A 14,964-nucleotide genomic window follows, 5' to 3' on the forward strand; every position below is an offset into this window, starting at 1 on the left:
AGACATCAGGAATTATCACAAAGTCAAACAAGCCATCCTAGCACGGTGTGCCATTACCTCTGAGGCATACCGACTCAAATTCCGGGACATCAAGAAACAAACAAAAGACACACTGAATGGGCACACCAACTACAACGAGCCGCCAAGGGGTGGATGGAAGCGACACGGGTCACCACTATGGAAGAGATGTTCCAGTTAATAGTAATGGAGCAGTTTTTTAATGGCCTAACCACAGAACTGCAAAATTGGGTACGAGATCGCAAACCCCGTACCCTACCAGAGGCAGCCAAGCTAGCTGACGAGTTCCAAGACACCAGACGAGACCAACGCACACCACACCGGACCACGTATGGATCTACCACCCCTCTGCCAGCAGTGACTACCTTGGCTCACCCACGACCAGCCGCGAGCCACAACCAGTACCCTCCTAGGTACAATACCCGACCACCGATCCGCTGCCACACCTGCAACCAACAGGGGCACATCCAGAGAGACTGCCCACGTAACCGACCTCGCCAGAACTGGAACTACCAGGGTCCTTCTCCCCCCAATCGGGCTGCAGTACACTGCTGCCAAAGAGAATCTGTGCTCCCAACATCCACAATCACCTCAATAGAAGAGCCTCTGGGGATCCTACACGAGGTAAACCCCATACAAGCCGCCTCAGACAACCGTCAGGGGCACTGCCAGGTGGTACACATGGAGGGGAAGAGTATACAAGGATTACGTGACTCTGGGGCCACGTTAACCCTGGTCCGAAATCATTTGGTGCCTAAGCACACCCTCACCGGAGACTGTGTAGCTGTACGGGTGGCAGGGGGAGCAATTTACAAAGTTCCCACTGCCAAGGTGCATTTGAATTGGGGGGCAGGGCATGGAAACGTGGAGGTGGGAATTATGCAGGATTTGCCCGCTGATGTTATTTTGGGCAACGACTTGGGGGAGCTCACCTCTGCTTTTGTCCCTCAACCAACTATCCAAGAGGCCTACCCGGTTGTTACCCGGCAGCAAGCACGCACCACGGCTCCATCCGATCACTCTAAGGCTCAGGTAAACAATATGCCACACACCCCTCCTATTCTCCCCTGGGATGCCCCCCTGGAATTTGGCAGTGAGGTGGCCCTAGATCCCTCCCTGCAGGTATATAAAGATAGGATTAACAAGGACCAAGGAGGGTTGGAGGGAGAGAGATATGCTTGGGACAAAGGTCTCATATACCGCTATGCAGAGAAGGTAGTAGCAGGGTCCATACCCGTGCCCACTAAGCAGTTAGTGGTACCCCGAAAGTATAGACAAGAGTTGCTGCGCATCGCGCACGATATACAATTATCAGGACATTTAGGAATCAGCCGAACGAAACATCGGCTGACACAGAACTTCTTCTGGCCAGGTATCTCAAAGGATATTAGACAATACTGTCAAACGTGCGATACCTGCCAGAGGGTAGGGAAGAGAGGGGATCGCTATAAAGCCAAACTCAGATCCCTGCCCATAATTGAAGAACCCTTCAGTCGAGTAACCGTAGACATAATAGGACCCCTAGCGAAACCCAGTCCCTCCGGTAAGAAATACATCTTGACCGTGGTGGACTACGCCACTAGATACCCAGAGGCAGTGGCGTTGACCAATGTACATGCAGAGACTATAGCCGATGCCCTTATGCAAATATTCTCCCGTATGGGATTTCCCCGGGAGATTATATCGGATAGGGGCACCCAGTTCACTGCAGAGGTCACCCACCAACTATGGAAAGTGTGTGGGGTGAAACCGATCTTAAACTCCGCCTACCACCCCCAGTCCAACGGGCTCTGTGAACGGTTTAACGGAACACTTAAACAGATGATCCGCACGTTCATAGACACTCAAAAAGACTGGGAACGGTTTTTGCCCCACTTGCTCTTTGCCTATAGGGAAGTACCTCAAGAATCCACGGGATTCTCCCCTTTTGAATTATTGTTCGGGAGGAGAGTGAGGGGTCCCTTAGACCTTATCAGAGAACACTGGGAGGGAGGGGTAACTACGAATGGTACCCCTATTGTTCCATACGTGCTGGAGTTTAGGGAACGCTTGGAGGCTCTGACCCAGGCGGTACGTACTAACCTCCAAGCGGCCCAACAACGACAGCGCAGATGGTATGATAAGGGGGCCAGGGACCGCAGCTTTCAGGTCGGGCAGAAGGTGTTAATCCTACGGCCAGTCCCTAATGACAAGCTGCAGGCCTCCTGGCAGGGCCCATACAAGGTGGTGGAGCAAATCTGTGATACCACCTATGTGATCGGCCCGTGCGCTGGAGCAGGGGGCAGACGCATGCTCCATGTGAACATGCTGAAGCCCTACTACGAGCGCATAGAAGAGGTGACCGCTATTTGCGCCTCTGCCGCAGAGGACTTTGACAATTTACCTCTCCCAGACCTCCTAGAGAAAGAGGGCCAGAAAGAGGACCTGGAAGAGGTTCAGTTAGGTGAACGGCTGAGTCCCCAGGAAAGGGCGCAGGTTCATAGTCTAATAAGGGAAAAAGGAACCACGTTTTCTAATCTCCCCGGGTACACCCCGTTAGCCACCCACAGAGTAGAAACACCAGGGCAGACCCCTCTCCGCCAACCTCCTTACCGCATACCTGAATCTGTAAAGGATAATATGCGCAAGGAAATTGAAGAAATGCTAAAACTAGGAGTTATAGAGCACTCTGAAAGCCCTTGGGCCTCCCCAGTAGTTCTGGTGCCGAAGCGGGATGGGACTACCCGCTTCTGCGTAGACTACCGGAGGCTTAATGATAAGACCATATCCGATGCCTACCCTATGCCCCGGATAGACGAGCTCCTGGACAAAATGGCCAGGGGCCAATACCTCACCACAATAGATCTTTGTAAGGGGTATTGGCAGATTCCCCTAGCCGAAGACGCCATCCCTAAGTCGGCGTTTGTCACCCCGTTTGGCCTGTACCAGTTTAAGGTCATGCCATTCGGGATGAAAAACGCTCCGGCTACTTTTCAGAGGATGGTGGATCGGCTATTGGATGGGTTCCAGGAGTACGCTTGCGCCTATCTAGATGATATAGCGATCTTCAGCCACTCCTGGACTGAACACCTGACCCACATAGGAGCCGTACTAGACCGTATTAGGGAGGCAGGATTAACTCTGAAACCCAGTAAGTGCCATATAGGGATGGCAGAAGTCCAATACCTAGGACACCGGGTAGGGAGTGGCCAACAAAAACCTGAACCGGCTAAGGTAGAGGCTGTAGCCAAATGGCCAACCCCTCGGACCAAAACTCAAGTACTGCCATTCCTAGGTACCGCAGGATACTACCGTAAATTTTTACCCAACTACAGTACCCTGGCCAAACCCCTCACCGATTTGACCCGCAAGAATCTTCCTAAGATAGTAGTCTGGACCCCAGAGTGTGAGCAGGCATTCCAGCAACTAAAAACGGCTCTTGTGAATGCACCTGTACTTGCCGCCCCTGATCCAACTAAACGCTTTCTTGTCCACACAGACGCTTCTATGTTTGGATTGGGGGCAGTACTGAGCCAAGTCGGAGAAGATGGCGGCGAGCATCCAGTGGCTTACTTAAGCAGAAAACTTTTACCCCGGGAAGTAAGCTACGCCGCCATAGAAAAAGAATGCCTGGCCGTGGTGTGGGCCCTTAAAAAGCTGCAGCCCTATTTGTATGGACAACCCTTTTCCTTATTCACAGATCACAACCCGCTGGTGCGGCTGAACAGGGTGTCAGAAGACAATGCCCGGCTGCTGCGCTGGAGTTTGGCGCTGCAGCCTTTTGACTTTACCATCCACTACCGCCCTGGGAAGCAAAATGGCAACGCCGACGGGTTATCCAGACAAACTGAACTTGAAAAGTGATCTGTGAGCGCTCCTCCGGACATCCCCAAGCCGATCCGTTGGGATCAGACTGTGTATGCCGGCTTGGTTCTGGGGGAGCATTGTGGCAAACATCGCCACTTATCCAATGTCTTTCTTGTCTGTACCTCTTTCCCCCCCCCCCTCAACCTCCCATCAGCCCTTGCTATTGTCTGACCCCACCTCTCCTTGTACCATAGTAATCCATGTATTGTATGTAAATGAGGCTGTTGGGGGTTTGAATCCAGGTGCACATGCCTAGTAAAGTCAGTGACTCCCAAACTGTGTGTCGTCCAGTCACTGGGGAAATTGTCTCTGGACATTGACCTGTTTCTTCAGCTACAAGGGGATTTAAGTGTAGATATTGAGGGTATATCTTCAAGCTCCGCAACAGAGGTATTATATGGTCACTATATGGTGGTATGTGTGCACTGTATGGAGGTATTATATGGTCACTATATGGTGGTATGTGTGCACTGTATGGAGGTATTATATGGTCACTATATGGTGGTATGTGTGCACTGTATGGAGCTATTATATGGTCACTATATGGTGGTATGTGTGCACTGTATAGAGGTGCTATATGGTCACTATATGGTGGTATGTGTGCACTGTATGGAGGTATTATATGGTCACTATATGGTGGTATGTGTGCACTGTATAGAGGTGCTATATGGTCACTATATGGTGGTATGTGTGCACTGTATGGAGGTGCTATATGGTCACTATATGGTGGTATGTGTGGACTGTATGGAGCTATTATACGGTCACTATATGGTGGTATGTGTGCACTGTGTGGAGGTGCTATATGGTCACTATATGGTGGTATGTGTGCACTGTATAGAGGTGCTATATGGTCACTATATGGTGGTATGTGTGGACTGTATGGAGCTATTATACGGTCACTATATGGTGGTATGTGTGCACTGTGTGGAGGTGCTATATGGTCACTATATGGTGGTATGTGTGCACTGTATGGAGGTATTATACGGTCACTATATGGTGGTATGTGTGCACTGTATGGAGGTATTATACGGTCACTATATGGTGGTATGTGTGCACTGTATAGAGGTGCTATATGGTCACTATATGGTGGTATGTGTGCACTGTATGGAGGTATTATATGGTCACTATATGGTGGTATGTGTGCACTGTATAGAGGTGCTATATGGTCACTATATGGTGGTATGTGTGCACTGTATGGAGGTGCTATATGGTCACTATATGGTGGTATGTGTGGACTGTATGGAGCTATTATACGGTCACTATATGGTGGTATGTGTGCACTGTGTGGAGGTGCTATATGGTCACTATACTGTATGGTGGTATGTGTGCACTGTATGGAGGTATTATACGGTCACTATATGGTGGTATGTGTGCACTGTATGGAGGTATTATACGGTCACTATATGGTGGTATGTGTGCACTGTATAGAGGTGCTATATGGTCACTATATGGTGGTATGTGTGCACTGTATGGAGGTATTATACGGTCACTATATGGTGGTATGTGTGCACTGTATGGAGGTATTATACGGTCACTATATGGTGGTATGTGTGCACTGTATGGAGGTATTATATGGTCACTATATGGTGGTATGTGTGCACTGTATGGAGGTATTATACGGTCACTATATGGTGGTATGTGTGCACTGTGTGCAGGTATTATATGGTCACTATATGGTGGTATGTGTGCACTGTGTGGAGGTATTATACGGTCACTATATGGTGGTATGTGTGCACTGTATGGAGGTATTATACGGTCACTATATGGTGGTATGTGTGCACTGTATGGAGCTATTATATGGTCACTATATGGTGGTATGTGTGCACTGTATGGAGCTATTATATGGTCACTATATGGTGGTATGTGTGCACTGTATGGAGGTATTATATGGTCACTATATGGTGGTATGTGTGCACTGTATGGAGCTATTATAAGGTCACTATATGGTGGTATGTGTGCACTGTATGGAGCTATTATACGGTCACTATATGGTGGTATGTGTGCACTGTATGGAGCTATTATATGGTCACTATATGGTGGTATGTGTGCACTGTATGGAGGTATTATATGGTCACTATATGGTGGTATGTGTGCACTGTATGGAGGTATTATATGGTCACTATATGGTGGTATGTGTGCACTGTGTGGAGGTATTATACGGTCACTATATGGTGGTATGTGTGCACTGTATGGAGGTATTATACGGTCACTATATGGTGGTATGTGTGCACTGTATGGAGCTATTTTATGGTCACTATATGGTGGTATGTGTGCATTGTATGGAGCTATTATATGGTCACTATATGGTGGTATGTGTGCACTGTATGGAGGTGCTATATGGTCACTATATGGTGGTATGTGTGCACTGTATGGAGGTGCTATATGGTCACTATATGGTGGTATGTGTGCACTGTATGGAGGTATTATATGGTCACTAAATGGTGGTATGTGTGCACTGTATGGAGGTATTATATGGTCACTATATGGTGGTATGTGTGCACTGTATGGAGCTATTATACGGTCACTATATGGTGGTATGTGTGCACTGTGTGGAGGTATTATACGGTCACTATATGGTGGTATGTGTGCACTGTATGGAGGTATTATACGGTCACTATATGGTGGTATGTGTGCACTGTATGGAGCTATTTTATGGTCACTATATGGTGGTATGTGTGCATTGTATGGAGCTATTATATGGTCACTATATGGTGGTATGTGTGCACTGTATGGAGGTGCTATATGGTCACTATATGGTGGTATGTGTGCACTGTATGGAGGTGCTATATGGTCACTATATGGTGGTATGTGTGCACTGTATGGAGGTATTATATGGTCACTAAATGGTGGTATGTGTGCACTGTATGGAGGTATTATATGGTCACTATATGGTGGTATGTGTGCACTGTATGGAGGTATTATATGGTCACTATATGGTAGTATGTGTGCACTGTATGGAGGTATTATATGGTCACTATATGGTGGTATGTGTGGACTGTATGGAGCTATTATACGGTCACTATATGGTGGTATGTGTGCACTGTATGGAGGTATTATACGGTCACTATATGGTGGTATGTGTGGACTATATGGAGGTGCTATATGGTCACTATATGGTGGTATGTGTGCACTGTATGGAGGTGCTATATGGTCACTATATGGTGGTATGTGTGCACTGTATGGAGGTGCTATATGGTCACTAAATGGTGGTAGGTGTGCACTGTATGGAGCTATTATACGGTCACTATATGGTGGTATGTGTGCACTGTATGGAGGTGCTATATGGTCACTAAATGGTGGTAGGTGTGCACTGTATGGAGCTATTATACGGTCACTATATGGTGGTATGTGTGCACTGTATGGAGGTGCTATATGGTCACTATATGGTGGTATGTGTGCACTGTATGGAGGTATTATACGGTCACTATATGGTGGTATGTGTGCACTGTATGGAGCTATTATACGGTCATTATATGGTGGTATGTGTGGACTGTATGGAGCTATTATACGGTCACTATATGGTGGTATGTGTGCACTGTATGGAGGTATTATACGGTCACTATATGGTGGTATGTGTGGACTATATGGAGCTATTATATGGTCACTATATGGTGGTATGTGTGCACTGTATGGAGGTATTATATGGTCACTATATAGTGGTATGTGTGGACTGTATGGAGCTATTATATGGTCACTATATGGTGGTATGTGTGCACTGTATGGAGGTATTATATGGTCACTATATAGTGGTATGTGTGCACTGTATGGAGCTATTATATGGTCACTATATGGGGGTATGTGTGCACTGTATGGAGCTATTATATGGTCACTATATGGTGGTATGTGTGCACTGTATGGAGGTGCTATATGGTCACTATATGGTGGTATGTGTGCACTGTATGGAGCTATTATACGGTCACTATATGGTGGTATGTGTGCACTGTATGGAGGTACTATATGGTCACTATATGGTGGTATGTGTGGACTGTATGGAGGTATTATATGGTCACTATATAGTGGTATGTGTGCACTGTATGGAGCTATTATATGGTCACTATATGGTGGTATGTGTGCACTGTATGGAGGTATTATATGGTCACTATATGGTGGTATGTGTGGACTGTATGGAGCTATTATATGGTCACTATATGGTGGTATGTGTGGACTGTATGGAGCTATTATATGGTCACTATATGGTGGTATGTGTGCACTGTATGGAGCTATTATATGGTCACTATATGGTGGTATGTGTGCACTGTATGGAGCTATTATATGGTCACTATATGGTGGTATGTGTGCACTGTATGGAGCTATTATATGGTCACTATATGGTGGTATCTGTGCACTGTGTGGAGGTGCTATATGGTCACTATATGGTGGTATGTGTGCACTGTATGGAGGTGCTATATGGTCACTATATGGTGGTATGTGTGCACTGTGTGGAGGTGCTATATGGTCACTATATGGTGGTATGTGTGCACTGTATGGAGGTGCTATATGGTCACTATATGGTGGTATGTGTGCACTGTATGGAGCTATTATATGGTCACTATATGGTGGTATGTGTGCACTGTGTGGAGGTATTATACGGTCACTATATGGTGGTATGTGTGCACTGTATGGAGGTGCTATATGGTCACTATATGGTGGTATGTGTGCACTGTATAGAGGTGCTATATGGTCACTATATGGTGATATGTGTGCACTGTATGGAGGTGCTATATGGTCACTATATGGTGGTATGTGTGCACTGTATGGAGGTATTATACGGTCACTATATGGTGGTATGTGTGCACTGTATGGAGGTGCTATATGGTCACTATATGGTGGTATGTGTGCACTGTATGGAGCTATTATACGGTCACTATATGGTGGTATGTGTGCACTGTGTGGAGGTGCTATATGGTCACTATATGGTGGTATGTGTGCACTGTATGGAGGTGCTATATGGTCACTATATGGTGGTATGTGTGCACTGTATGGAGGTATTATATGGTCACTATATGGTGGTATGTGTGCACTGTATGGAGGTGCTATATGGTCACTATATGGTGGTATGTGTGCACTGTATGGAGGTATTATATGGTCACTATATGGTGGTATGTGTGCACTGTATGGAGGTATTATACGGTCACTATATGGTGGTATGTGTGCACTGTATGGAGGTGCTATATGGTCACTATATGGTGGTATGTGTGCACTGTATGGAGGTGCTATATGGTCACTATATGGGGGTATGTGTGCACTGTATGGAGGTATTATACGGTCACTATATGGTGGTATGTGTTTGGTGATTGCATTTATTACAGGGGTAGTAGTACTGATTGTATTTGATACAGGGGTAGTAGTACTGATGATTGTATTTATTACAGGGGTAGTAGTACTGATTGTATTTGATACAGGGGTAGTAGTACTGATGATTGTATTTATTACAGGGGTAGTAGTACTGATGATTGTTTTTATTACAGGGGTAGTAGTACTGATGATTTTGTTTATTACAGGGGTAGTAGTACTGATGATTGTATTTATTACAGGGGTAGTAGTACTGATGATTGCATTTATTATAGGGGTAGTAGTACTGATTGTATTTATTACAGGGGTAGTAGTACTGATGATTGTATTTATTACAGGGGTAGTAGTACTGATTGTATTTATTACAGGGGTAGTAGTACTGATGATTGCATTTATTATAGGGGTAGTAGTACTGATGATTGTATTTATTACAGGGGTAGTGGTACTGATGATTGCATTTATTATAGGGGTAGTAGTACTGATAATTGCATTTATTATAGGGGTAGTAGTACTGATGATTGTATTTATTACAGGGGTAGTAGTACTGATGATTGTTTTTGTTACAGGGGTAGTAGTACTGATTATTGTTTTTGTTATAGGGGTAGTAGTACTGATGATTGTTTTTATTATAGGGGTAGTAGTACTTACAAGCATTTTGAACAAGTTCTGCCGGAACATCGTCTCCAGGAAGGATCAGTTCATCATCTCCTATGGCGGTCTACGTGGAGCCATCTGCTTCTCACTGGTCTTTCTTCTTCCCGAGATAAAACCAAAGCATATGTTTACTGCGGCCACCAGCGCGGTCATCCTCTTCACCGTCTTCGTCCAGGTCAGTTCTGAGCCGCTGTTTAAATGTCCATGTGTTAGAGTAAAGGAGAGCACAGCAGGTAGGGCTGAGGTGACTACAAGGGAGCTCTACCTCCTTCACAAGCATGTACTTTAGCCCCTCCCCTGAGGAGCTGCCGTCTGCCCCCCCTCCATGTCTGCTGCTTTATCCTCTGCAGGAACCTTCTCCCGATTCTTACTGTTTCTACCACTGACTCACTGGCTCTGTTGATGCTGCAGTCGATTCCACCTTATTCTATTTAATAGCCACAAATGCAGCGAACCCTCACGATCCGCAGAGACCGTCACGGGTGGATGTGCCAGCTACGGATTAAATCATGGAGGCTCAGGAATCTTTTTGTAAAATAAGGGCTCAGGATGTGAAAGGAGCCGCCCACGTGCTTCTGTGTAGAGCCCAGTGTGGGGCCCCGAGACATACCCGTTCATCGGCTTTATACATGAACCAATGAGGCTGCTGTCAGTGATCTCACAGAGATGCCGCCTGAATGATTAGACGAGAGGGTGACGCCCTATACTGTGCAAATATCTCATCCCTGGGTCGTATTCACACAGGGAATGACCATCAGGCCGCTGGTGGAGCTGCTAGAAGTGAAGAAACTGAACAAAACCTCCTCCACCGTCAGCGAACAGGTCAACATCCGGGTAAGTGACGCTGCCACATTGTAGCAAAAATCTGCTAACAATATGAAGACTTTCCTCCCTCTCTGCTGTATTCTCTTCCTCCTCTGCTGTATTCTCCCCCCCCCTCTGCTGTTTTCTCCTCCTCCCCCTCTGATGTATTCTCCTGCCCCTCTGCTGTATTCTCCTCCCCCTCTGCTGTATTCTCTTCCTCCTCTGCTGTATTCTCCTCCCCCTCTGCTGTATTCTCCTCCTCCTCCTCCCCCTCTGCTGTATTCTCCTCCCCCTCTGCTGTATTCTCCTCCCCCTCTGCTGTTTTCTCCTCCTCCCCCTCTGATGTATTCTCCTCCCCCTCTGATGTATTCTCCTCCCCCTCTGCTGTATTCTCCTCCCCCTCTGCTGTATTCTCCTCCCCCTCTGCTGTATTCTCCTCCCCCTCTGCTGTATTCTCCTCCTCCTCTGCTGTATTCTCCTCTTCCCCCACTGCTGTATTCTCCCCCCCCCCACTGCTGTATTCTCTTCCTCCTCTGCTGTATTCTCCTCCCCCTCTGCTGTTTTCTCCTCCTCCCCCTCTGATGTATTCTCCTCCCCCTCCTCTGCTGTATTCTCCTCCTCCTCCTCCTCCTCTGCTGTAATCTCACCCTCCTCTGCTGTATTCTTCTCCCCCTCTGCTGTATTCTCTTCCTCCTCTGCTGTATTCTCCTCCTCCTCTGCTGTATTCTTCTCCCCCTCTGCTGTATTCTCCTCCCCCTCTGCTGTATTCTCCTCCCCCTCTGCTGTATTCTCTTCCCCCCCCTGCTGTATTCTCATCCTCCTCTGCTGTAATCTCACCCTCCTCTGATGTATTCTCCTCCCCCTCTGCTGTATCCTCCTCCCCCTCTGCTGTTTTCTCTTCCTCCTCTGCTGTATCCTCCTCCCCCCTCTGCTGTATTCTCCTCTCCCACTGCTGTATTCTCCTCCCTCTCTGCTGTATTCTCCTCCCTCTCTGCTGTATTCTCCTCCTCCTCTGCTGTATTCTCCTCCTCTGCTGTATTCTCCTCCTCCTCTGCTGTATTCTCCTCCTCCTCTGCTGTATTCTCCTCCTCCTCTGCTGTAATCTCACCCTCCTCTGATGTATCCTCCTCCCCCTCTGCTGTATCCTCCTCCCCCTCTGCTGTATCCTCCTCCCCCTCTGCTGTATTCTCCTCCCTCTCTGCTGTTTTCTCCTCCCCCTCTGATGTTTTCTCCTCCCCCTCTGCTGTATCCTCCTCCCCCTCTGCTGTATTCTCTTCCTCCTCTGCTGTATTCTCCTCCCCCTCTGCTGTATTCTGCTCCTCCACCTCTGCTGTATCCTCCTCCCCCTCTGCTGTATCCTCCTCCACCTCTGCTGTATTCTCCTCCTCCCCCACTGCTGTATTCCCCCTACCCCTCTGCTGTATTCTCCTCCTCCTCCTCCCCCCCTGCTGTATCCTCCTCCCCCTCTGCTGTATTCTCCTCCCCCTCTGCTGTATTCTCCTCCCCCTCTGATGTATTCTCCTCCCCCTCTGATGTATTCTCCTCCTCCTCTGCTGTATTCTCCTCCTCATCTTCCTCTGCTGTATTCTCTTCCTCCTCTGCTGTATTCTCCTCCCCCCTCTGATGTATTCTCCTCCTCCTCCTCTGCTATATTCGAGTTCAGCTCCTGGGGTATCCCTTATCCTTTAAGAAGTTTTTACGATTATATGTCCCTCTGACAGAGTAAGCTGTCGGGACACCAGTTGCAGTGAAGCAACAGAAGCACAAACCTTCCTTTGAGTGAAGTGTTGGTACCTAGCTGTAGGATTGCCAGGGCGGTGTAGAAGTGACCACAATATCCCTGAAGATGTTGTGTTGCACGTGTCACAGTGTTCTTAACCTGGATACGGTTGGATCCCAGACGTGGCCGTCCGAAGCAGTGCAAAAGGGTAGTTAACTTGGATAGTGTAGAAATAAAGTTGAGTCCAGACTTGGTTGTATGGAAGTTGCTTAATCCAAACAATCCACAGAACTTTTCTTGGTTCCCAACAGGTTTTAGCAGGACTTTGGCAGGCAAACAGCTTCTGCAAAACAAACTTCTTTCTGCTAAATCTGTAGTATACTCTCTCAGCTCTGCTATGTCAGCAATATTAAATTGGATTGCTGTTGTTCTTAGTCTGTTTCCCACTATGATCATAGGAACTTCTGGTCCTGGTTGGCTTTTAGGGAGAGCTCAGTCCCACCAGGGACGAGTGTCTGCTTTCCTCCCTATAGCATGGAGTACAGGAACTAACTGGTTCTACCAAGATCGTACTTGCTCTTTGGAGGAAAGTAAAAGAGAGCCACCCGCTGGGGAACCAGGTTATTGCATGAACAATACAAATGCATAGGAGGAAATGCACACTACTTGGAGGACCTGGAATAAAGGCATAAGATGAATTGGTTATTGCATATACAGGCAGAAGCAGGGAGTAAGAGTGGTAATGCCATTTGGGGGAGTTACATATTCTCCTCCCCTGCTGTATTCTCCTCCCCCTCTACTGTATTCTCCCCCCCCCCCTGCTGTATTCTCCTCCTCCTCCTCTGCTATATTCTCATCCTCCTCTGCTATATTCTCATCCACCCCATTATTTGCAGTCTCCATAAAGCAGAATGTGCCATTGTGTTGGTGCGGTCCTCTGCGAAGAAGCAAAGGATTCTGTTCACTCCTCTCCTGTTGAACTTGAGCTCCTGACCCCGACCCGCTACTCGCAACAGTTTATTAACGGAGCACAACATCTGTCTCAAATATGAAAATAAAAAACAAAGGTCAAAGTGATCCATACAGTCCTGACTACTGCCCTCGACTACAGTCCTAACTACTTCCTGCAATACAGCCCCAAATACTGCCCTGACTACTGCCCCTGACTACAGTTCTGACTACAGCACCAACTACAGTCCTGACTACTGCCCCAAATACAGTTCTGACTACTGCCCTGACTACTGCCACAAATACAGTCCTGACTGCAGCCCCTGACTGCAGCCCCTGACTGCAGCCCCTGACTGCAGCCCCTGACTACAGCCCCTGACTACAGCCCTGACTACAGCCCCTGACTACAGCACCCGACTGCAGCCCCGACTACAGCCCCGACTACAGCACCTGACTGCAGCCCCGACTGCAGCCCCGACTACAGCACCTGACTGCAGCCCCGACTACAGCCCCTGACTGCAGCCCCGACTACAGCCCCGACTACAGCACCTGACTGCAGCCCCGACTACAGCACCCGACTGCAGCACCTGACTGCAGCCCCGACTGCAGCACCCGACTGCAGCACCCGACTACAGCACCCGACTACAGCACCCGACTACAGCACCTGACTGCAGCCCCGACTACAGCCCCGACTACAGCCCCGACTACAGCCCCTGACTGCAGCCCCGACTACAGCCCCTGACTGCAGCCCCGACTACAGCCCCGACTACAGCCCCTGACTACAGCCCCTGACTGCAGCCCCAAATACAGTCCTGACTACTGCCACAAATACAGTCCTGACTACAGCCCCTGACTGCAGCCCCGACTACAGCCCCTGACTGCAGCCCCGACTACAGCCCCTGACTGCAGCCCCGACTACAGCCCCTGACTGCAGCCCCTGACTGCAGCCCCTGACTGCAGCCCCTGACTACAGCCCCGACTACAGCCCCTGACTGCAGCCCCTGACTACAGCCCCGACTACAGCCCCTGACTACAGCCCCGACTACAGCACCTGACTGCAGCCCCGACTACAGCACCTGACTGCAGCCCCGACTACAGCCCCGACTACAGCACCTGACTGCAGCCCCGACTACAGCACCTGACTGCAGCCCCGACTACAGCCCCTGACTGCAGCCCCGACTACAGCCCCTGACTGCAGCCCCGACTACAGCCCCGACTACAGCACCTGACTGCAGCCCCGACTACAGCACCTGACTGCAGCCCCGACTACAGCCCCGACTACAGCACCTGACTGCAGCCCCGACTACAGCCCCTGACTGCAGCCCCGACTACAGCCCCGACTACAGCACCTGACTGCAGCCCCGACTACAGCACCTGACTGCAGCCCCGACTACAGCACCTGACTGCAGCCCCGACTACAGCACCTGACTGCAGCCCCGACTACAGCACCTGACTGCAGCCCCGACTACAGCACCTGACTGCAGCCCCGACTACAGCACCTGACTGCAGCCCCGACTACAGCACCTGACTGCAGAAAATGAAAGTCTCCCTCTGATTAGTTGCGGTGGGCAGCCTCACACAAGTACTCTCCCCCAGTGACTGCACAGTAGGGATCCTGTATGGTGAGGGTTTGGATTTGGTGTCCACCCTGTGGTCACCCCTCTGCCCTCTGGTTGTTTTCT

General features: G+C 48.8%; 1 protein-coding gene across 1 annotated transcript in view; it reads left to right on the forward strand.

Moving 5' to 3' along the window:
* Window positions 1-14,964, forward strand: part of LOC122922677 (sodium/hydrogen exchanger 2-like) — a 42,846-nt gene that overhangs the window by 12,560 nt on the left and 15,322 nt on the right. The window contains exons 5-6 of the mRNA XM_044273374.1: window positions 9,789-9,985; window positions 10,555-10,644. Coding sequence (XP_044129309.1) covers window positions 9,789-9,985; window positions 10,555-10,644 — 287 coding nt within the window. The remainder of the gene's footprint in view (window positions 1-9,788; window positions 9,986-10,554; window positions 10,645-14,964) is intronic.

Source organism: Bufo gargarizans, unplaced genomic scaffold (assembly GCF_014858855.1).
Source record: "Bufo gargarizans isolate SCDJY-AF-19 unplaced genomic scaffold, ASM1485885v1 fragScaff_scaffold_5_pilon, whole genome shotgun sequence".
Taxonomy (NCBI): domain Eukaryota; kingdom Metazoa; phylum Chordata; class Amphibia; order Anura; family Bufonidae; genus Bufo; species Bufo gargarizans.